Source organism: Lacerta agilis, chromosome 10 (genome assembly GCF_009819535.1).
Source record: "Lacerta agilis isolate rLacAgi1 chromosome 10, rLacAgi1.pri, whole genome shotgun sequence".
NCBI lineage: Eukaryota > Metazoa > Chordata > Lepidosauria > Squamata > Lacertidae > Lacerta > Lacerta agilis.
Window position 1 is genome coordinate 14,615,440 of NC_046321.1, and position 23,243 is coordinate 14,638,682.

Sequence of the window (23,243 nt, forward strand, 5' to 3'; positions counted from 1 at the left end):
TGCAAAGTTCCACACATAGAAAAGAAAATTTGCAAACTGAAGTGGAAGCAGGAGCGAATGAACATGAAAGGAACATTGCAAACTCACAAATGGGTGTAGCTCAGTGGTAGAGAAACTGCTTTGCATGTAGAAGGTGCAGTCCCTGAAATTTTTGGGTGGAAGTGGGAAAGACCCCTGCCTGAAAGGGCATTATCAGCCAGTGAGGCAATACCATATGGACCAAATGGCTTGATTCAGTATACTACACCTTCCTAAATAGACAGATCCATCCACCCCTAAAACAGAGACATACTTTTAATGTCCTAAGAGCAAAGCTGCTTCTCAGAATTGACTCAGAATCTAATAGCATCATTTACAGAGCAATCTTCTGCGTGTTTGCTCAGAATTATCTCCTGCTGAGTTCATCGGAACTTAATCCCAGGTAAAATGTGCCTAGCTGCTGCATCCTTAGTCTAGTAATTCATCACTTTCATTTCTGATCTCATCCTGCAAATTACAGAAGAGCGGGGTGGGATAGGGAAGGAAACAGAACCCTTTATAGCCACATGAAAAACAAGTATGCTTTTTCTTCTGGCTTCAGAAGGAGAAAAAAAATATGGCAATGGACTCAGAATTTGCCTTTGCATGTTGGCTTTCCTGGTGGTGTGTGTGTGTGCGTGTGCGTGTGTTTTAATTAAAAACAACAGCAACCTATAAAACTCAAAACAGCTGCAAATCTGCTGATTGCTCGGAGAAATTCCCTGTGTAGCCAACTCTTTTGAAAGAAGAGGGAGAGGAAGCATCTGGGAAAAGAGATACCCTGAATTATAAAAGGACATTTAAAAATTAATGTACAGAAGAGAGAAGAAGGGAAGAATGGGAGAGGGAGGGAAGAGCACTGAAATATTTTATGCACTGTTTGTTGATTGCCCTAGTGTTGAAAACAGAGTGACTTCCTTGCTGGATCAGACTAAAGTTCCTTTTCACTCAGTTTCCTATTTTCAACAGTGACCGCAAGATGCCTTGTGAAACACACAAGCAGCAGGACATAGATGGGCCACTGAGAAAACAGGATACTGGACTAGATGGGCCTTTCGCCTGATCCAAAAGGGTTCTCCTTATGTCACCAACCTCCCTGGTATCTGTACAGGCAGCTCCCCATTTACGTTCTGAGGCACCACACATTTCAGTGAAATGACGTATATTTTAAAACACCACAGGAAAAGCCTGCAAACACCCTCCAAACCTCTGGAAACCCTCAAAAAGCCCTTTAAAAAAACATCAGCACTTACCAGATGCCAAACTCCACCACCATTGCTCCCTCCAAACCTCCTTGCTCAAACTCCCAATTCTCAACGGTCAGTACAAGGGCTCCTGGGATTGCACTTGCAAAGGTTTGTGGGATTGCTAGGTGCCGGTTTTGCACTTTTTTGCCCTTTCTGGGCTATTTTAGGGCCATTTTTTTGCTATTTTAAAAGTCACTTCTGGGTTCAGAGCAACGTGCACGGGCGCACGCCAATTGGACGCTTGTAAATTGGACGCTCCCTATAGTTTAATTGAAGTGCAAGCAAAGATACCATGAGGCAACTCCTGCTGTGCGACTTTTTCAGATTAGGAAATGTTCTTCAGATCAGAGAATTGAAAACAGTCCACCCACAGCCACCAGCAGCGGTGAGGCAAGCTCAGCGTTGCACACACTGAAATTACAAAGAAGGTCTAAAGATGCCTGTCTATGAGGCACAAAAATCACAAAGGAAGAAAACATAAAAGAAATTGGAGGGGCAATTTCAGCACAGGAGCACCCTTGACTTTCTCCTGGAGCTTGTTTTTAAGCCGAGCGTCTGCTTTTGACCCAGCAGACACAAGGGCAGCCCGCTCTGACTGACAGCCGCTCTCTCAGGGTCTTGTGTTGTATCTGAACTTTCTGACAGCGGTGACGCATTTCCCAGACCTTCTTCACTGTAGTATCTTTCTTTTAAAAGGGAATATGGGAACTGTTAACGCTTAAGAAGTTCAGACTGTTTATATACACAAAGCCTTGACTCGTAGGGAGAGTGTGGAGCAGGCTCTTGAGCGGAGTCGTAAGCTGGGGAGAATGGCAACCAGGACTGAGTCACATCTCGGGAGCCACGTGAAAGGTAGAGATGGGGAAGGGCTTCGCCCTTGCTCAAATCCCAGCAGGAATTGCTGCTGGTAGAGACAGAAGCGGAAGTGGAGCAGAAGTGGAACCAGCGCAATAGAGTGCTGGCAAAGTTGGTGCTTTCATTAGGCAAACTAAAGCAACTGCCTCAGGCGGCAGGCACAGAGGGTGGCACATTTGTCTTGCCCCGTGCCAGACCTGCTGCTTCCCTCTGCTGGCTTACTGTCCCAAGGTGAGGGGGCTCTGTCTCCTCCCTCCCTGCCTCACTCTAGCAAGAGTTAAGGGGGCCCACAGAGTGAAGCATTCTGGGTAGGGTGGCCATGAAAGCACCTACACCACAACTGTGGTTTGCTTTGGTGGCTAATATACACATTAAACACAAACAAAATACACACAATTCTTACTTCGCTTTCACTTTTTCCATAAACATCGTTGGGTGGGCTTCCCCCAATCTCCTCTTTCTGGTTTTCATTGTCAATCCTCCTTAAGCAGTTTCCACATCCATTAATTTATCATATCTTTTCCTTTATATACTAATTAATATCATTTTTACTCTATATTCTGCTAGGAACCTCTAAATACTTCTCTAGAATTTCAGCAAAATCAAACATTACAGTATTTCTCCAGATAAACTTCAGATTTATTCCAATCTTCCTGCACTGTTTCCTCCCTCTGGTCACGCAGTCTCGCTGTCATCTCGGCAAGTTCCATAAAGTCTTATCATTTTCAATTGCCAGTCTTCCACCGTTGAATGGAGCCTAGGGGGGTAGTGTGAGAGGGGTAGCAGAGGCAGGATAAAGATGAAGAGGAGTGAGGACAGCAGCTCAGGCAGACCATTTTCTTGCGCCAGCCCTGAATGCTAGGGAAAAGTCGAGTGAAATGGATCATGCAACTGCTCAATGATCCTTGGCATGCAGTACTTGGGATGGGCAATCCGGACAGTTTTGGTTTCTCTTGGTTTCCCATTTTTCCTTCCTGCAGTTCAGTTCTCCACATTTCCACATCAGTTTGCAATTCTTTTTTTTTTTTTTAAGAAGAAGCCTGATGAGAATCCATGCCCATCTTAATGCAAAATTATCCTAACACTTCATTCTAGGCAATTTTGCCTAATGTGCACATTTCCGCAAATCGATTTCCCCCAATATATTGCATTTTTGCATGCATTTTTGCTCCCGTGTGCACACATTAAACTTGGCCTATGCATCATTAATGCATGTTACTTGAATGGAGACCTGCATTGCAAAATTCAGATGAGTCGGGATTTCTAAGGACGGTTGTTTCAGGTAGTGCAAACTGGGCAGAGTCACCTTGAAATGTGAATGGAGCTGAGTTTCTCCCTCATCCCTACTCAGTACACAAAGTGGCGTGCTTTTTAACCACCTCTCTGCTTACCGTACTTTGCTCCGCCTCTCCGGTTCTTCTTCCATGCCTGCTGCAACTCTTACGGTTTCTGTGGTGTGCAGTGAGTTGTTGATCTTTAGAAAGGGCAGGCAATTAACCTGCTCTGCCACCCACCCACGTCGCTGGCTAAGTCAAGCTGAGGAAAGGCAGAAGCCAGACGGTTGCACACAACAGCAAATATTATTAACAGGGAAGGGGGGTGGTGGCCACAGGCATTAGCCTCTGCCTGCAGCATGTCTGCTAATTCTTCTTAGGAGGCTGGCGAGATAAAGAGCAAGCACTAAAAGAGAAGAGAAGAGTGAGGCAGACTCAGCAGGAAAAGGTGCTTCTTGCAATGCATAAATGGCTTTGCATAACTGTGCACAGATTATACTGAAGCAGACAAATCCCCACAAATTTCAAATATGATATACTGTATCATCTAGAGCTCACTCACTGAATGCAGTTGGAGCACCAGGTGTTGTTCTATTTCTTTTCTTGCTTGCCTGTTTCAGAAAAATTTAAACGCTGCTTGATTGTAAGGGGAAAGAAACCTCAAAGCGAAATACAAAATGTTGTTCAGTCGTTCAGTCGTGTCTGACTCTTCGTGACCCCATGGACCAGAGCACGCCAGGCACGCCTATCCTTCACTGCCTCCCGCAGTTTGGACAAACTCATGTTAGTAGCTTCGAGAATACTGTCCAACCATCTCATCCTCTGTCGTCCCCTTCTCCTTGTGCCCTCCATCTTTCCCAACATCAGGGTCTTTTCTAGGGAGTCTTCTCTTCTCATGAGGTGGCCAAAGTACTGGAGCCTCAACTTCAGGATCTGTCCTTCTAGTGAGCACTCAGGGCTGATTTCTTTGAGAATGGATAGGTTTGATCTTCTTGCAGTCCATGGGACTCTCAAGAGTCTCCTCCAGCACCATAATTCAAAAGCATCAATTCTACGGCGATCAGCCTTCTTTATGGTCCAGCTCTCACTTCCATACATTACTACTGGGAAAACCATAGCTTTAACTATACGGACCTTTAACAAAATATAAAACAATTTTGTATAAATTGTTTTATACAAAATATTAAACAGTAAAAATCAAGAAAGAATTACTTTAAAACATACAAAAGTTAAAATGCTAAAAGAGATTAGAATCACCCCAGCTTTCCATTTTGAACTCCATTTTCCTAGTCCATGAAAAGCCCACCAGCTGCATTTCTGAATATGTCAGTTGCTCCCTTCAGTTACAAACTCAAATATCATGCTCAAAATTGCACTGCACCATGGGGATTAGGTTGGTCTATCCGGTTTTGGATTAGGCCTTTAGATCAGGTATGGCCCAGGCAGCTTTTGATTTCCAAAGCTGCATAGATCGTAATTCTTATTTAAGGTTGGTTGTACCCAACTACATTATACTCAGAGCAAACCCATTTAAATGAAAAATCCTAACTTAGTCATCTCGGATACCATAATTGGGTCGATTCTGAGTGGGATGCAGCCCTGTGTGTTTATAAGTGATGGACTGGATCAAAAGAGGCTAGAGAACACAAGAGTGTCTGTTGCCCTGGTGCGCAATACACATCAGAGCACTTTCTGCCTGAGCAGATCCTTGACAAACAATTCAGAAGTCATTAAGTCCCCCTGCAATTAAATCATTAAGTCACCCTGCAATTGGAGGGCACTTAGATTCTTTAAGAGTATGCCAAAGGCAGCTGGCAGAAGTCATGAAGTCGCCCTCTTTTCACTTCTCTCTTTTGCAGCATAAAAGCAGCGCAGCAGTTAGGAGAGAAAGATGGGACAATGGACAGCCATAATCTAAGGTGTTGATTTGCGTGGTAAGATCCCAGAGCAATGATATGTACCAGAAGGGGTAGAAACCGCCATAGTTAGGGCTGGGGGTTGCTATTTGATCCAGATTGCCTTGATTGATGAACTTACCTACTTTCTTTGTAAAGGTCTTTATTTTGCATCATAAACGTGCAGTAAATAATAAACTAAGACAAAATAGCACACCTTACTATGAACCCAATCATGTGTAAGGTTGTATATTTCCTTGAGGTTTGTTGCTCAAAAGCAACACAGCAACAAAAATTTTGGAATTTCTGATTCCAAAACAGCCATCTTTTGCAACTGGCAATTGTTAACATTTCACAGCGCGATTCTCCAGTCAAGTAGTGTGAACACAAATGCATAATATATTAGGGTCAAGTGTGCATAACCATGCATCTGTCGGTGAAAATAGAGTACAAAAAAATGTGTTGTACGAGACGAAATTGTTTGCAGAAACGTGTATGGTAAGCAAAACTGCACACAAAAATATGTGTACCAGGAGAAATTAGCACTAAAATGCTAATGGATTTTCATGAGGACTAGTTTCTAAGAAAAGCAAGGCTGGCGTGGAAATGTGGAGGACAGAGCTTAAGAGCAGGAAAGTGAAAGACTGAGAGGAACCACAATTGTCAGACTTGCCCATTCCCATCCCGGGGATAATTATAATTTATTGTCTAATTCAAGTTACCTTGGGAAACTTCGTACATCAATAAGTGAGATAGAGATATAAATTAAATAAAGTTGTGCAAGCCCAGGATAGAAGAATCCTCTTGGCTGCCAAGAGATTAAAGACCTTTATGTTGTATTAATTCTCCCTGATCCTAAAACTCCCAATAACCTGTTGGTTTTACAACATCCATTATGTATAGCTGTAGGTTTTATTCAACAGCACTGATATTTATGGGGGCGGGGGGAGACACACAAAAACCATAATCCTCCAAGCAGCATTTTGCTATATTAATCAAAATATTGCGCCTAGATTAAAAAAAATAACCTTTCACTTAACTGGCCTTGTAAGATGAAAGCAGAATTAAAGGTACATGAGAAGAATCTTCAGGAAAAGGGTTAAAAAGAGCAAGGCTGGTAGATTTCAAATTTTGCCCCACTGATCCTCTCCAGGGTCAAGAAACAAATGCTCTGAGCTTCACCAGTTGTAACAAAACAAAAAAATCAGTTAGCTGGGGGGAAAGAACTCATTGCATTGGCTTCAAACCCATCAGGCAGCAATCAAAATGGCAGCCAGCTATCTATTGAGAAACCTGTACCTCTTTACCCCATTGACATGCACACAAAACAAGGGAGGGAATTCAATGGAAATTCCTCCACCCCAGCTAACCGTTGCCTTGGCCAGTAGATTTTATGGTGCTTTTCCCTTGATAGATTGGGTGGTTTGATTCCGATTTGGTTCGGTTCCAGTTGAGTATTTTAAAACTTATTTGAGAATATATTGGTTTCTGGCATTTTAGTGACAATAAATTGATGGAGTGGGGAATAACTTTTGTCTTTGGGAGAGTGATAAATAGATATATGCCAAAGAATATTGATGCACAATATCCTGCATAACAGCATTTGGAAAAGGGTTATATATGAATAACTGGAACAACAGTGCAAACTCGGCTTATGCTGGAATCAGAAATCTCTGTATCAAGATTGTAGAAAGGAAATATGAGACATTGGATAAAGAGAATATTGGTGATAGGATAACATATTACAGAAACTTTATTGTGTGCATTTATTTCAGTTGTATTTGCAGTTTATTTTTTAAGAAAGCAATTGTATTGGCTGTTATATGAACACCCACACTTACACACTTTGAGAACCTTTCTCTTTCAGCCATTGGGTCCGCTTGTGGAAGGCTGGTGGTTTTTCAGGTCATCCTTCCGTGCTTTTTGATAGACTACAACTCTTTTTACCCCTGACCATTGACCATTCTGCCTGGGGCTGGTTATGTCAGGGACCGTGCTGAGGAGGGCTGCACAGGGAGGAATGGTGGGAGCCTCCCCCTCCCCTTGCTCCTGATCAAGTTCCTGAATCTTTCCAGGAGCAGGAGGACAGTATAGATTTGGAACATTGGTTTGCAGAGGGACATAGTTCAGAAGGCAGAAACTGGGAAATACTGGGTGGAGAAAAAGCACTGGGAGTCTGGGAGAGAGAGAGAGAGAGTTAACAGATTCATCCGCTCAGCCCAAAGTCAAGGAGAGCTGATAAGGTGGCAGCACAGAAAGCACAGCGGTTACGAGCTCAGGTTACAAGACGCAGTAGTGATGTGGGTGACTAGGGAGGACGTGGGTGGAACCCTTAATTGGGAGCATCGCCATTCCTAGGAAATGGATTCTTTGTTCTCTCACTGTGATCATTAATGTTCCTAACTGGTAAGAAGACTCATTTTCCTTTGTTCTGCTTATCTACTGCCAAAGGGTGAGGGGGGGAGGAAGCTGATTCCCTGAAGCCAGACAGACAAGAGTTGTAGTCCAAAACATCTTAAAGCTGGTAGGTATTACTTAAAAGTAAGTCCTACATATTGTCATGTCCAGGTTACATTCCAGATCTGGAGATGTGGCTGGTAGGCTGCAGAGAGCTTCACATCCCTGCCAGGATCTGTGTGGCATTTAACAAAAGTCACCCTGGCCACCTCATCGTATTCAGGCAGGGGTTGCTTTAATGCAGGCATCCCCAACCCGCGGCCCTCCAGATGTTTTGGCCTACAATTCCCATGATCCCTAGCTAACAGGACCAGTGGTCAGGGATGATGGGAATTGTAGTCCAAAACATCTGGAGGGCCGAAGGATGGGGATGCCCGCTTTAATGGGACCTACCAGAGGTTGCTAGATTACAACTTCCATCTGCCCCAGCTCACATAGCCAATGGTCGTGGATTATGGGAGCTGCAGTCAACCAATATCTGGAAGGCAGCACACTGGTCACCCCGAATGAAAATAACCCATGCCCCCCACCCAACACACTCAAATATTACTATAAACTTCACCCATGGCCCCTTGAAAGCAGCTGAAAATCTGCTTTTCCTACAGACAAATGGCCCTCCAACAGTGGAGAGTGGTTCAGAATACCTTTAGCGTATGTTCCCTGAATGCATGACCCTTAACTTCATTGGGGTGTTCAACCTGTGTCTGGGGTGTGCCGCTCCAGCCTTCAGAGAGGGGCTCTCACGAGATTGAATGTTCCAAAAAGAATATCCCTGCACATAGAAAACTAGGGGCCACATTCAACTAAGTCATTGCACTAACAGAAGCCAGCAAAATGAGTCCCACTAGCACCACGGGACTTTCCCCCACTCTCTGCCGCACACCCCACGTCCTCCCCAGAGTTGGGAGAACCACACAGGAGGAGGAGAGGGGAGATCATGATTGTGCAGAAACGCTTGTGCTGACATGACGATTGCCTTAGTGTGAAGTTTAATTCCACCCTAGATTTCCAGGGGAAGGCTTCTGGGCTAGCGCTTTTCTCTGGCGTCTGACTTTCCGTTTGAAAGGAATTGTTTTTAGGAAGGAACGTTCCGTTCCGCGCGTCCTTACTTGCTGTTTGAATTGACATCACCCAGACACAGATTTACCATCACACTGAGAACTAGACCTAAATGGAGATTAACATCTCGGGGCAGAGCCTTTCCTGTGCTTATGTTAGTCCGCAGCGTACCATGTACACAGATGGCAATATCTAAATAATAGTAAAATTTGTAGACTATATTTCAAGTGGGATTTGGCTGTGTTCTTTAAGCATCGCTAAGGAGTGTGGTGTTCAGCAGCTGATGGGAGAAGCTGGACCAGAATCCCTGTTGTATCCCTTGGTGGTCTTAAAAGGCCAGAAGCCATGTTCCTTTAGGAATGCCATCCACTCTGCTTAGTGAAAAAGATCTGGCGTCGGCCTATCAGGGTTGCATCTATTCACATTTTTATTTTATCTATTTCAGTGGGACTAATCTGAAGGGTTGTGATTTAATGGGGTTGCGAAATAGGCTCTGTGTGTGCATGTGTGACAATAAAATATGTTTACCGTAGAAATAGCTATTTTATAGACAGCAGATTTTCAGACGCTAAGTGATAAACAATCAGTAGGAACAGATGTGTTGATTGTAAACATGAGTAAATATATGCAAAAGGTGGGAGATTTAGGCACAATGTGCATTTTTTTAGGGGGGGGGAGGTTTTGCCAGGATTTAACCTAATGCATTGATGAGCATATTTATCAACAGTGAATATTGTTGTTTAAAGCTTTATTTCTTCCCTTATGCGATGGTTTCGTCACCTTCCCTGTTCTGACCTTCTCTCCCATCACAGCTTCAGTAATGTCATCCTTACAGAAAAGAGGGGTTCAGATGTCCTCCATAATTTAAAAGAAAATACAGAGGTGTTGTGAGGGCACATGCAGTTCCTCGGGTCTCTGAAGTAAAGATACGTATGTACAGAAAGGTCCACTAACACGGCCGCCATGCTAGCTAACGTGTAAAACTGACACTGTCTTCCCCTGAGTCTCACAGATTCAGAGTCAGGCCCTGTCCCACAAAGAGTGCAGCATCAGAATTTGAAACAGGACTTAATGAAAGAAATACCCATCTCTACATTCCTGGACCAGTGGGAGGAGGAATAACTCAGCAAGTCATAGGTCTTGCTGGTGTTGCTGTGGTAACCCAGCGCACTTATCTCTTATCTCAGAACATCCAGACCTGGGGGGGGGGGTGCTTCTCAAGACTTGAGACCAAGCACTGCGTGATATAACCCATTGTCTGGATTTCAGCAACATATATTCATCAGATGGCGAACCTCAGTGAATCATAGATGCGGAGATGGATGTCACACTCAGGTTCTGCTTATGGGTTTTGCATGGACCTCTGGTTGGCAGCTGTAAGAAAAAGGCAGAACTAGATGGACTTGCAGCTTCTTCTTATCTTTTTATGCCCCAAAAAAGGACTCCCGTGTAGTAAGGCAACAAGTATGCACGTTTTGGAAATTGCTGAACAACAGGCAAAGATTCATTTTTGAAAATTGTTCAAGAAGGGAGGGCAGGGCACTGTGTTGGCTATACCTACTTTAAATAGGAATGAGGGAGAAAATTGATTCAGTTTGTACCAAAGGCAAAGTTACTTTTTTCACACGTTTTGATACAGTGCACGAGCTGAAATGCAGTCTTCCTTCAAAACCTGCATTAAACCAAAATTTTGCAGTGCAGATCCCCAGCAAAGCACTGTGTACAAAAATGCCTATACATACTATACTGAAATGTGCACATATTAGTGAAGATAATGTGCAAACTTGCATTGTTTTAGGGAAAGTTGCTTTGCCAAAAGGTTTATATTTGACAAAGTTGCACGCACCATGGGTCTCTTACAGGAAATTCACATAAAAATACTGGTGAATTTTCATGTGAATTCCTTTTTTAAAAAAAATCACAGACAGCTGTGTAAATGCGGAGAACTAAACTTAAGTTTAGAAAAAAGATTAGAAGCTGAGAGAAACCAAAATCGGCATATTCTCTCATCCCTAGCTGCAAGTAACCCTGCCCAGGATGTGGGCTTAAATAGGCACTGCAGGTGGCAGAAGCCAAAGAGTTGGCACCCCTCCTGCCCCACTGGCAGAGCTGCGGTTCTACTTTCCACCCATAGGGGCACTGCCTCTTTGGCTTCCCAGGTAAAGGCAGGGCAGGGAGGGGAGCAAGGCGGCACAGCGGCACATTCCCCTTTCACCTCAGGCGGCAAAACAGGATGTGCCGCCCTGGCTGTAAGGCAGGCATCCTCAACCTGCAGCCCCCCAGATGTTTTGGCCTACAACTCCCATGATCCTTAGCTAACAGGACCAGTGGTCAGGGATGATGGGAATTGTAGTCCAAAACATGTGGAGGCCCGAAGGTTGGGGATGCCTGCTGTAAGGCAGTTGCCTGGGCCCATTTTACATCTTGCGAACACTGAGCAGAAAGAAGGCCCCCTCTGCTTCAAAAATGCATTTGAGGACATTTTTGGAAAGCCATATGTCCACCACATGTTTATGTAACCTCCACCCATATTTCTGTTAACCAAGGAAGTGTAAGAGGAAATGGCCCAAGCATGCAGCTAGATGCAGCTGGTTTCCAAAATGCTTTTAAATGTATCTTCCATATACACTATTAAGGAAGAGGGAGAAGGACTTGCCAAGTGCCCCCATTTGGAGATCAGAGGAAGGGAAAGGTCACAATACAGAACAAAATGTGGATCCTAAACTTAACATTTTGTCCATCTCCTTATAGCTGGAGTGCTACAGAAACCACAGCATGTTGGGAGGTTTGATGTACACCAAATTATAACGTCAAGGGTGTTTACCTGAACTTCTCCAGACTTCCGATCCATTCAGGAAAGCAGATGTTCTCACAAGATTTAACAGCCCATCCTGCTAATGGATGGGTAGTTTATACCACAAGGAAAAACATTTTTCTTAAGAGTTTTGTGGTTGTGCCTCTGATGCTAGCCAAACCCAGAAAGCAAATATGTGCCTTTAAAAAGAACCAGTGATAATGACGAACCATTGCAAATAGCTAATAAAAAGTTATGTCAGCCTTTGTTTCATAAAACCTTACATATGTACTCTATGGCACCATGTAAATCAAATTGGTTTTATGGAAATACATTGCAGAAAATAACTAAGGATTCTTCCAAACTTTAGCAATCCCTCAGCCCAGATAACTCTGGGAATTGTAGCTCTGTTAGGGGAACAGGGGCCTCATAACTCTCAGCATCCTGAACAAACTATAGTTCCCAGGATTCTTTGGGGAAACCATGACTGTTAGTGGTATAAGAGTGAGAATATCACAATTTCCCCCCTCCCTTTGAGAGAGCCAGTGTAGTGTAGTGGTTAAGAGCGGTAGACTTGTAATCTGGTGACCCGGGTTCGCGTCCCCGCTCCTCCACATGCAGCTGCTGGGTGACCTTGGGTTAGTCGCACTTCTTTGAAGTCTCTCAGCCCCACTCACCTCACAGAGTGTTTGTTGTAGGGCAGGAAGGGAAAGGAGAATGTTAGCCGCTTTGAGACTCCTTCGGGTAGTGGTAAAGCGGGATATCAAATCCAAACTCTTCTTCTTCTTCTTCCTCCCTTTGGACATTTTTTTCTGTATTCCATTTCTCTTTTCATTAATTGATGGAGAGTGGTTGAAAAAAATGCAGATTTTTGGTCCAGTAGAAGTGTGTATGTGTGTATTTTTTTAAAACAAAAAAACAAAAAACCTGACTTTTGCCTCTGACCACACCACTGGGGTGTGGCCCCTGAAAGGATCACCATGATGTAATGTGGCCCTCAGAGACTGACTGAATTTACTTCCCCAAATTACACTCACTGCAGACACATGCTGCAGTCTGAGGTCAGTATTCGAGCACTTTCTGTACCTAGGGCACCTGATGTTACATGACACTAAATAATGAAGAAATCCTGCTTGAATGTCCTCGTCCTACGAGACTCTTGTACAGAGCTGCAGTATTGTAGCTAAGAGACTGAGGGCCCCCCATATGGTGAATTCAGTGTGGAATCCATTCAAGCCAAATTCTCAACATGCTAATTTGGTTGTGTGAATCTGCTGCGTCTTGCAAGAGAGACTGTTCAGGTCAATAAGGTCTTTATTGTGCCATTCAGCCCTAAAATACAGCAGGTGTCTAGAATATGGATGAGGAACCTGTGGCCTTTGCCAAGTATTGCCAGTGGTGAAGGATGATGGAAGTTGTAGTCCGGTAGCATCCAGAAGCTGCAGGCTCTTCACCTAGCGAATGTTCCTGAACAAAAGATTTGTACTCTTCTGAATCTAACTTCCATTTTTTTCTTTCTCCATAGCTCTTGTGGTGCGTTTTCTGACCAAACGGTTCATATGGGAGTACGATCCAACTCTTGGTAAGTTCTATTCCGGGCATAGGCAAACTCGGCCCTCCAGATGTTTTGGGACTACAACTCCCATCATCCCTGATGACTGGTCCTGTTAGCTAGGGATGATGGGAGTTGTAGTCCCAAAACATCTGGAGGGCCGAGTTTGCCTATGCCTGTTCTGTTCTGTTGCCTGTAACCATGGGATGCCGCAGAGCCGGTTGGAAAGACGATTTGTAGTACTTGACTGATTTGTAGTACCTCTCCCTCTCCACAACCTTCTAACTTCCAGTCACTTTCAAGATCAGCAAGGAAACAATCCTAGCATTGTTATTGCAATGATAACCACCACCACCCCAAGAAAAACCCCAGTGGTCATTGATCCAATGCACCAGGTAGAGCTTACTCTTGATGTAATCTTTACTCTGCACGTTTTTTCAGCACCTGCTTGAAACATTTTTACTTAGGCAGGTTTATCCAGACCCATCAATGTTGATGCATTTTACTGTTGCAGTGGTACCTCTAGTTACAAAACTTAATTCGTTCCAGAGGTCCATTCTTAACCTGAAACTGTTCTTAACTAGAGGTGTGCTTTCACTAATGGGGCCTCTTGCTGCCGCTGTGCCGCCGGCACACGATTTCCGTTCTCATCCTGGGGCAAAGTTCTCAACTCGAGGTAACTCTTCCGGGTTAGCGGAGTTTGTAACCTGAAGCGTTTGTAACCTGAGACGTTTGTAACTCGAGGTACCACTGTAATTTTAAAAGTTTTTATTAATAATTTTGATATTTCTCACAAGCCCCTTAGAAGTTCTGCTGCAAGGAAGCGATATATACATTTCGCTAAATGAAATAAAAGTCAAATAAAAGCCTTCTTTTGGGAATTTGAATACCCCCCCCCCCAAAAATGCAATTCGCTCTCCATTTTTGCAGGTGGTGGCAGAATGATCCTACAAAAATGGAGCGGGGAATTTGGCCCACTCCTAGTTTATGCGAACGTGGGTGTGTTTATATAAATTGTGAAGAATTCGGCATTTGTTGACGTGGTTTTCGAGTTGGCTTGGCACAGGGTTTTGCTCATTCCTCCCCCCCCCCCAAGTGCAGAGTATACAAATGTTCAAAGGTCATGACACTAGCAGTACCTCAAGCTGAAGGTGTAATGAAAACCGCTCTGATAGCTGTGCAGAAGAGCCAAGCCATGCACTGTAAAGAGCACTCTTCCCTGCCAATACACCAGGCAATAGGACTTGGATCTGATTCGGCCCCCAACAAGGCAATTAAAGTTAGATTTGGAGCACGATACAAAACCAGCCCATTAAGCATTCCCAAGGTTTGGGGGGGGCGGTGGAGAGAATCTTGGCTTCTTGAAAGGTCTTTTCTTCATGATTCAAATTCTCCAAGCTATTCTAAAAAACCCAAATGATCCGGCCTTCCAACTGTGGTCTGCTCCAAACGTGGAGCGTTCATGCGAAGTCAGAATTTGTGCGATCCTATTTCTGGCAGCCCATTTCGACTCAAGCATATGGCATTGCAGTCGCATACTCTGCAGACCAAGGACAATTTAAATGATCTGTGGACGGCTGCCAGGTCCTCTAAAAAGAAGCCCGTGCAAAATCAAATAAGTGGCTCTCTTGCCAATGAATATGTTCATTCTTAACAGTGCTTTTGGAACATCTTCCTCCCCCACCACTACCACCTTCTAAATGCTCCCTTGTGGCCTTTGAGTAGAGAGCAGTTATGTCAGGCAATGAGATACACAGAATGGGTATGACTTGCGGTGTTGGGGGGGGGGGAAGATGTTTGGGACTCTTGCCAGCGCAGATGACTTGGACATTTTATTTCTAAAAAACCACTGGAAGGGAAAGGAATAGGCGGGTTGGCTTTTAAACATAGGATTGTTCTCTAAAATCTTTTTACGCCAGTGTGTAAGTATGGAGTAAGTATGGAGTTACTTACCATAATGCTTAGCTCGAGGAGATTTCAAAAATAGATAAGTCACATGATCATTAACGGCTCTTACGTGCACTGTGTGTTTAAAGTAGCATCATACCAATTTAAACAGCCGTCTCTCCTGCCCCCCCTCCCCCAAAGAATCCTGGGAGCTGTAGTTCATTAAGGGTGCTGAAAGTTGTTAGGAGACCCCCTATTCCCCTCACAGAACTACAAATCCTAGAGTGGTTTAACAGTTAATGCCATTTCCCAAGCTCTGTTTGTGAGGAAGGTGCTGCTTACTGAGCCTTCATTGAAACAAAATAGAAAATTCTTTCCAGTAGCACCTTAGAGACCAACTGAGTTTGTTCTTGGTATGAGCTTTCGTGTGCACCCCTTGCCTTTCCCTGCAAGACTAATTGCAGCCGTTAAGAGTCGTCAACAGGTTTTCCACACCTATCAGCTGATCACCCATTCCCACCACCCTTCTGAGTAATACCCCTCCCCACTCCCTCACTATATTTAAGGATCTGGTGACTTCTGTTTCAGTGTATCTGAAGAAGTGTGCATGCACACAAAAGCTCATACCAAGAACAAACTCAGTTGGTCTCTAAGGTGCTACTGGAAAGAATTTTCTATTATGTTTCGACTATGGCAGACCATCACGGCTACCCACCTGTAACTGAGCCTTCATTGCAATTAGTTCGTGGAGAGGTTTATGTTATTATCCCAAGCAATCCTTATCCTGCTCTTTCCAGTGCATTTCCCCTTTCAATTTCCTTACTGAACAAAGTCCACAAGTTTTTTTGGGGGGGGGGAGGGAGTGGGGGATGTTGTTTTTTTAAAAATGAAAGTTGTGCAAGAGTGCCCGGTCCGCTTCTTCAACTGCACAAACTGCATTTGCCAGTCTGCAGTTGAATCCCACCTGCAAAATAGCAGCCGTCTAGAAGCAGCAACCTTGTGCAAAATGAACTCATCAAAAATTGCTGATACTCTTTTTTTTTGGGGGGGGGGATAGTGAAGAAAGGTGGCCTTGCTATTCTCCAAAGGAGAAGGTGGCACTGAATTCTGTATCAGAGTGTAGTCTGTCCCCTGTTTAATTCGTGGCATGCCTTGTTTGGGGAGCTGTTTTCTTATCTAGATTTTCACAGCTAAAGCGCATCATAATGTGTTATCATTCTCAAGGCTACCTTGACAGGTTCCCACCCCGCAAAGACATCATTTCCAGTTGCCAAAAGGGAGAGCAGAATATTCAATTCGCTTGACTTCATACAAATTTAATATGCCTTCTGTTGCCAGCTCCCTTCTCTCCTCTCCACTGACATAGCGAGGAACGTGGACGAATAGGGCTTTGGGCTCTTCTTCCACATCATTTGCGCAGCAGAACTGAAATCTGGGCTCCCAGATAGATTTCCCCATGCATCCTATATCCCCAAATGCCATGCAGGACTAAATAATGCAAGGCAGTGCACTGCAATATGTTGAGCCATAGTTTGTGCCCCAAACAGTTATAAATAAATATGAGTTTTATTGTGGGGCGGGGTGTGTTCCTGCTCCTTTTTGTCTGAAATTTCCAGTGAGTGGTGTCCACAGTACATGGTTTCCTACAGGGGTGTGTAGGAAGTTTCTTTTCTAGGGAGGGCCAATGACTCACAGGAAAAGTCAGTGAAGGGGTGGACTCACAATCCATGTGGCCAGAACTACCACTTCTCCCTCACACTCATTCTCTCCCACAGCTCTGCCCACCTCTAGCAAGCCCCAATAGGAGACTCTACCACCAAAGTGTTAGGCAGGATAGTGTACCTTTTCCTTCTGGGCAACCTTTTGGGGGCCACATGAAAGTGGTGGGTAAGGCCAGAGGCAACAGTGGGCAGAGTAATGTATGTACCAGGAGTGAGCCAGCAATAAATCACATGGGGATAAGTGAAGTTAACTCTTTATTAGAAGAAACGAGGTCTGCTCAAGAGTCCCTGGCTAATGAGCACAGCAACTCTTCTGTGGTGGGTTTTGGTTTAGGAAGCACTTGCTGAGACTGAAGGCCTTCCCACAGCTGCCGGTGTCTCTTATTCTTCCGGGTCATTCCCAAGCAATCTGAGGGTATGCCAACATGCTTCCCTTTGCTTCTCCCACTTCATACCTCTCCTGGTCATAGGAGATCCAGGGGAGGGGAGAGAGACACCATGGCTTCATCACCAACCTGATTCATCTCTGCTTCTTGGCCTTCTTTCTGATTCTGATTCTGGATTTCTGGTTCTGATTCTGGACTTCTCTTTGCCACAGACTCCCCCAGCTCACTAAGCCCTTTTACCTCCGCAGCTTCTGACACTTCCCCCTAGTCTGACCCCACATCGCCATCCCACCACCGTTCCCGGGCTCTGAGCCTTCTTCACTTGGGGGTTCCCCAGCTGGTGCCCCCCATTCCTCTGAATCCAGCCAGTCCATGACAGTATGTAAATTTTAGTTTTGAATAGTAGGCTTGTTTCTACACACACATCTCACACGTCCTTCTCTGTCCTCCATCCAGGCAAGCAAGAGGCACCAACAGAGTTCAAAGACACGTCGCAGTGTGATAAAAAAACACTCAGGGAGGGTGCAAAGCGGGGCTGGTGAGGGATATGGCCTGGGGAGAAGGGGTGTGGTCTGGGAAGAGTCCCAAGGGCCAGTAAGAGAAGCATTTGCCCCCCCCCCAAGCCTGAGGTTTCCCGTTCCTGAGTTAGGAGTTTGTGTAGTGGGTATATGAGTTTCACCTAACACCAGAGACTCTACATTCTGATTCCATATTTTCTAGCGTACTCATTAACTCTATGGCACAAATCAACCCAGGAGAGGGTTTTTTTCAATCTGCTTTCTCTTTTTTTCCCTTTTTTCTTCTTCTCGCTGCATCTCCTTTATAAGAACTTTGTGTCTCTGGCAATTTAAAAGTAAATTGAATTGGGCAACATGGGGTGGGAAGGAATGCAAGTGCCTGGCTCTGCCAATATTCCGTAGCCCCCATTGTTGCTGTTTTTAAAATGAAAGCTGAACCGAACTAATATCTCAAGCATGGATCTAAATATTTAAAGCGTGAGTTTTGCATATCTCAAAATCTTGGCTTTCAATCCAGTCAGGGAACAGAACATGACAGGAGACAGAACCAATTAACAAACCAGCCATCGGATTAATGACGATGGGAAAAGATCCAAGGTTATGCCAGTAGCATGTAAAATGGATTAACATCGTGTTTTGTGGCTATGAATTTTTACATCTATATTCTGCCCTTTCTCCGAGGCGTTGGGTGATGTTAAATTCCTCTTGCTCCTTCCTTTTAACCTCACAACATCCCTTTGAGGGAGGTTACATGGAGAGATTGTACCTGGACCCAAGTTACCTGGCGAACGTCTCATGGCTGAGTGTGGACTTAAAAGATGGGTCACCCTGGTCGTAAGTCTGTCACTCTTAAACATGGCAGACATTCAGTCTTCCAGCTCACGAGGAGCCATGAGGGCAGGGAGACAAAAGACAGAGCTAGCATGCTAGTCCTCTGCTCTCCTCCTCCTGAGAACCAGTGTGGTGTAGTGGTTAAAAGCAGTAGACTCGTAATCTGGGGAACCGGGTTCGCGTCTCCACTCCTCCACATGCAGCTGCTGGGTGACCTTGGGCTAGTCGCACTTCTTTGAAGTCTCTCAGCCCCACTCACCTCACAGAGTGTTTGTTGTGGGGCAGGAAGGGAAAGGAGAATGTTAGCCCGTTTGAGACCACTTCGGGAAAAGCGGGATATCAAATCCAAACTCTTCTTCTTCTTCTTCTTCTTCTTCTTCTTCTTCTTATCGTGTGAAGGATCTGAATTCTCAAAATGGTGGAAAGGTCTGGTACTCGGCTGAGACCTTTTATCCTTCTTGAGCCAGGCCACCCCTCCCAAGCTCCACCCTCTTTCTGAAGAGTGGAGACTCTTAAAGGGGTAGACCGGTTGCCTGGAGCATAACACCCCATCACCTCCCCACCATTTGCATTGCCTGAGTCGGTGAACAGATGTTGGGAGCAGTGAGACTCCTGGTATAAAGCAGGCTGGTCTGTCAGGAGAACGTGGCTCAGGGGGAGGGGAGGGTTGCCGTCTTCTGAAACCCATTTTGGGGGTCTCTGGCTCAAGGGGATTCAACTGACAGGCTCCCTCAGGTTTAAAGCCAGAGTGTGGGTTCAGAGCACCCATGACTTCCTGATCCAGTTTTTGTAGTTATTATTAGATCTCTATTCTACCTTTCCTCCAAGGAGCAAAAAGGGGCATATATGGTTCTCCCCTCCTCATGTTATCCTCACAAGGCAGGTTAGGCTGAGAGATGGTGACCATTCCTAGCCAGTACACCACACTGTCTCACACTGGTTGGGATCATAGCACATATCTGTTGGAATAGGGAGGGGGGAGGAGGGGTCCTGAGGCATAATCAACCAGATATACCGGTATATAGATGTGTTGCGAGCAGCTGCACCCAAAACTGTTTGTTTTTTTAGTTTTTTATTTAATTTTCTCTCTCTCATGTTTCTTTTAAGAGTCCACTTACCGTCATCAGGCCACAATTGACGATGAAGTTGTTTCTATGGAAATACTAGACACAGCTGGGCAGGTGAGTCAGAACTCTACAGATCCCTACAACAGAAACCGAAGGCCAGAGAACTGTTAGTAACTTCAGAGGAAGGTTGTGAAGCATTGCTAAGCCGAACGTTAGACGCTAAAAGCATTCAAGAGGCAAAAGGGGACATGCCAAAAGACAATGGGCCAAATGGGTAGGGAGGTGACATCTTATTTTCCTTGCCTGTAATTGTAATTATTATTGTTGTTGTTGTTGTTGTTGTTGTTGTTATTAAATTTGTATACTGAAATTGCAAAATGAGAACACAAAATACATAATAAAAACAGGAACAAGCTGATAACCCTGCTCCCACAAACATATTTAAAGGACATATAACATTCATCAGACAAAAAGGCCCGGTTGAAGAGAAACGTTTTTGCCTGGGGCCTAAAGATATGTAATGAAGGTGCCTGGTGAGTCTTAATGGGGAAATCATTCCACAAACGAGGAGCCACAAGAGGAAAGGCCCACTCTTGTCTTACCACCCTCTGCACCTCTCATTGAGGAGGCATATGAAGAAGGGCCACAGCTGATGATCGCGACATCCGGCACGGTTCATATTTCACTGGGTGCAGAGGCGTAGGAAGGTCAGGTGGTACCTGGTGCGGAAAATTTCTTGTCACCCCCCCATTGATTCCCCCCCCTGCAAAAATGGTTTTACATTATTTCATATTTTCTTACAAAGGAATAATAACAAGTAATAATAATAATAAACTTTTATTTATATCCCGCCCTCCCTGGCCAAAGTCGGGCTCAGGGTGGCTAACATCCGATACATAACATTGGTATAAAATCAAACAATAATTAAATTACCTCCTCAAAACATCTCAAAATCAAATTAAAGTCTAATTAGATGGCTTTCCGCAGGGTTAGGGTTGGGAACAGTAAGTGCTCCGCTGAACTGAAATTTCAGCCTTCACGACATAGGAAAACAGCCAAGTGAACAGCTATTTTGGTGGAGGAGGGTCAAGATATTAACCGATATGCATGAAATTTCATATATAGCTATATAATCCCTAGTATAGTAAGATAAGACATTTGGAGCAGGCATTTTTTTAAAAAGTTTTTTTAATGAACCACCCTAGTAAGGCAGTAATTGTTCCTTGATAATTTGTCACCCCCTCCATTATGGAACATGGGGAGATCTGCCCCTTGCTATGCCCCTGACTGGGTGTGTTCTTGTTGTTGTTTTGGTCAGAAGAGATCAGAACCTTTTGCAATCCAAGCCGCTCTTCTCATCTGCACCTCCGGTGTCTTTTGTAGTGGAGAATTCCTCCCCCCAATACATATCCTTCTCTCCCTTTTTCTCTCTACCCAAGAGCATCTCGTTCTCGCAACACCCAACATAACTTTTTTTCTCTACCAAAGAAAGAGGGGGGGGAAACCCTGTGCTCATTACACAGCAACTTGTTGAACGAAGCTAACAGAGTCAATGAGTTTTGAGGCATGTGCAGAGTCCTAGCTGAACCAAGCACCTTAGTTACAAAGGGGCGGGCGAGGTTTATGTTCCTGGTGCTTAGAACAACTGCCTATGGTTGTTACATTTATATCCCACCTTTCCTCCAGTCTGTACAAGGTGGCAGATACGGCTCTCCTGCTCCCCATTTTGTCCACAATGACCTTGTGATGTAGGTTAGGCTGAGACACAGCGATTGGCCCAAGAATACCATGTGAGCTTTATGGCTGAGTTGGTGAGTTGAATCTGGGTGTCTTCACCACACTGGTTCTCCTTAGCATGGCATCATCTGAGATCAATGTCATAATAAGGTAAAGGACCCCTGACAGTTAAGTCCAGTCGCAAACCACTCTGAGGTTGCGGCGCTTATCTCGCTTTACAGGCTGAGGGAGCCGGCGTTTGTCCACTCTGCAGACAGTTTTTCCGGGTCATGTGGCCAGCATGACTAAGCCGCTTCTGGCGCAACAGAACACTGAAACCACAGCAGCGCAGAGAAACGCCGTTTACCTTCCTGCTGGAGTGGTACCTATTTATCTACTTGCATTTTGGGGGGTGCTTTCGAACTGCTAGGTTGGCAGGAGCTGGGACCGAGCAACGGGAGCTCACCCCGTTGTGGGGATTCGAACCGCCAACCTCCTAATCGGCAAGCCCAAGAGGCTTAGCAGTTTAGACCACAGCGCCACCCGCGTCCCCTCAGTGTCATCATACTGAAGTTACAGGTGGGTAGCCGTGTTGGTCTGCCATAGTCAAAACAAAATCGAAAATTCTTTCTAGTAGCACCTTAGAGACCAACTGAGTTTGTTCCTGGTATGAGCTTTCGTGTGCATGCACACTTCTTCAGATACTGAAGAAGGTGCTACTAGAAAGAATTTTCGATTTTGTTTTGATCATACTGAAGCTTAAAGAAAGGTCTCCATTGCATAACAGGGCATTTAGAGTGATCTAAATGGACCAGAAATCAGCACACACACACGGTTAGAAGTCCCTGTTTTACTACTGCTCCTATTTTTCATGCTGCCTTGTTCATTTGAACGTAGCATCAAGGTACCATAAAACCATTGAAGGAATGCATGGTAGTAATGCTTTCTGCTAGTGTTGCTGTGCTAGGACTTGCACATTTAGTGTCTCGCCCTGGAGAATGGACACTTTTATAGATCGTAAACAAAAGCCATAGCACAGCAACACTAAATGAGAACAGAGTCCTCTGCGGTCCAAAATACGGACACCCCCTTGATACCTGTTTGTGTCTTTTTACCACACCCATTCTTCCTGCCTCTTTCTTTCGAAACAGGAGGATGCCATTCAGAAGGAAGGCCATGTGCGATGGGGCGAGGGCTTTGTGCTGGTCTATGACATCACCGACAGAGGGAGCTTTGAAGAAGTCCTGCCACTTAAGAACTTGCTGGACGAAGTTAAAAAACCCAAGAATGTTACCTTGATCCTAGTTGGAAACAAAGCAGACCTGGACCACTCGAGGCAGGTCAGCACCGAAGAAGGGGAAAAGCTGGCCACCGATCTAGCCTGTGCATTTTACGAGTGCTCTGCTTGTACAGGGGAAGGCAACATCATGGAGGCCTTTTATGAGCTTTGCCGGGAAGTGCGGCGCCGGAAGATGGTCCAGGGCAAGACCCGGAGACGGAGCTCCACCACTCACGTCAAGCAAGCAATCAACAAGATGCTCACCAAAATCAGCAGCTAAAATAATTCGCTTGTTTCGTTAATATAGAACATCTCAACTGAGGTGGGGTGAGAATGCCGGGTTGTAGGCAATCAACAAGATGGTCAAAGCTTTGCTCTTCCCTACACCCCCAAAACCATCACATCACTCTTCCTGAAATTAAGAGAAGCAAAACAGGTTTTTGGAGTTGGAGCAATTACCAAATTGAATTTAAAAATAAAAAATAAAAAATCACAGGGTAACTTAGAGAATGGGGAACATGGAAGAATGTACCAGATCAGTTACTGCTTCCGCTACAACACAGCATGTTCACCTCTCACTATTATTTGATGACTTATCAGTGGCCAATAGGTAACTGATTCTCCAGTCCAGTTTTACTGGGTGATATATTCTTTCATTGGGTCCTTTACTACTGGCAACTTAGGCTG

The 23,243-nt window shown here is 44.7% G+C and overlaps 1 protein-coding gene across 2 annotated transcripts in view; it reads left to right on the top strand.

Annotated features, from left to right (window-relative positions):
* The window catches only part of RERG (RAS like estrogen regulated growth inhibitor), a 96,395-nt gene extending 73,376 nt beyond the window's left edge, over window positions 1–23,019 (top strand). Inside the window, exons 3-5 of one of the 2 annotated variants that reach the window (XM_033162523.1) lie at window positions 13,125–13,181; window positions 19,602–19,675; window positions 22,429–23,019. In XM_033162523.1, coding sequence (XP_033018414.1) covers window positions 13,125–13,181; window positions 19,602–19,675; window positions 22,429–22,836 — 539 coding nt within the window. In that variant the 3' untranslated portion in view covers window positions 22,837–23,019. The remainder of the gene's footprint in view (window positions 1–13,124; window positions 13,182–19,601; window positions 19,676–22,428) is intronic. The other variant, XM_033162524.1, reaches the window with a different exon arrangement.
* The last annotated feature ends 224 nt before the right edge of the window (window positions 23,020–23,243 follow it).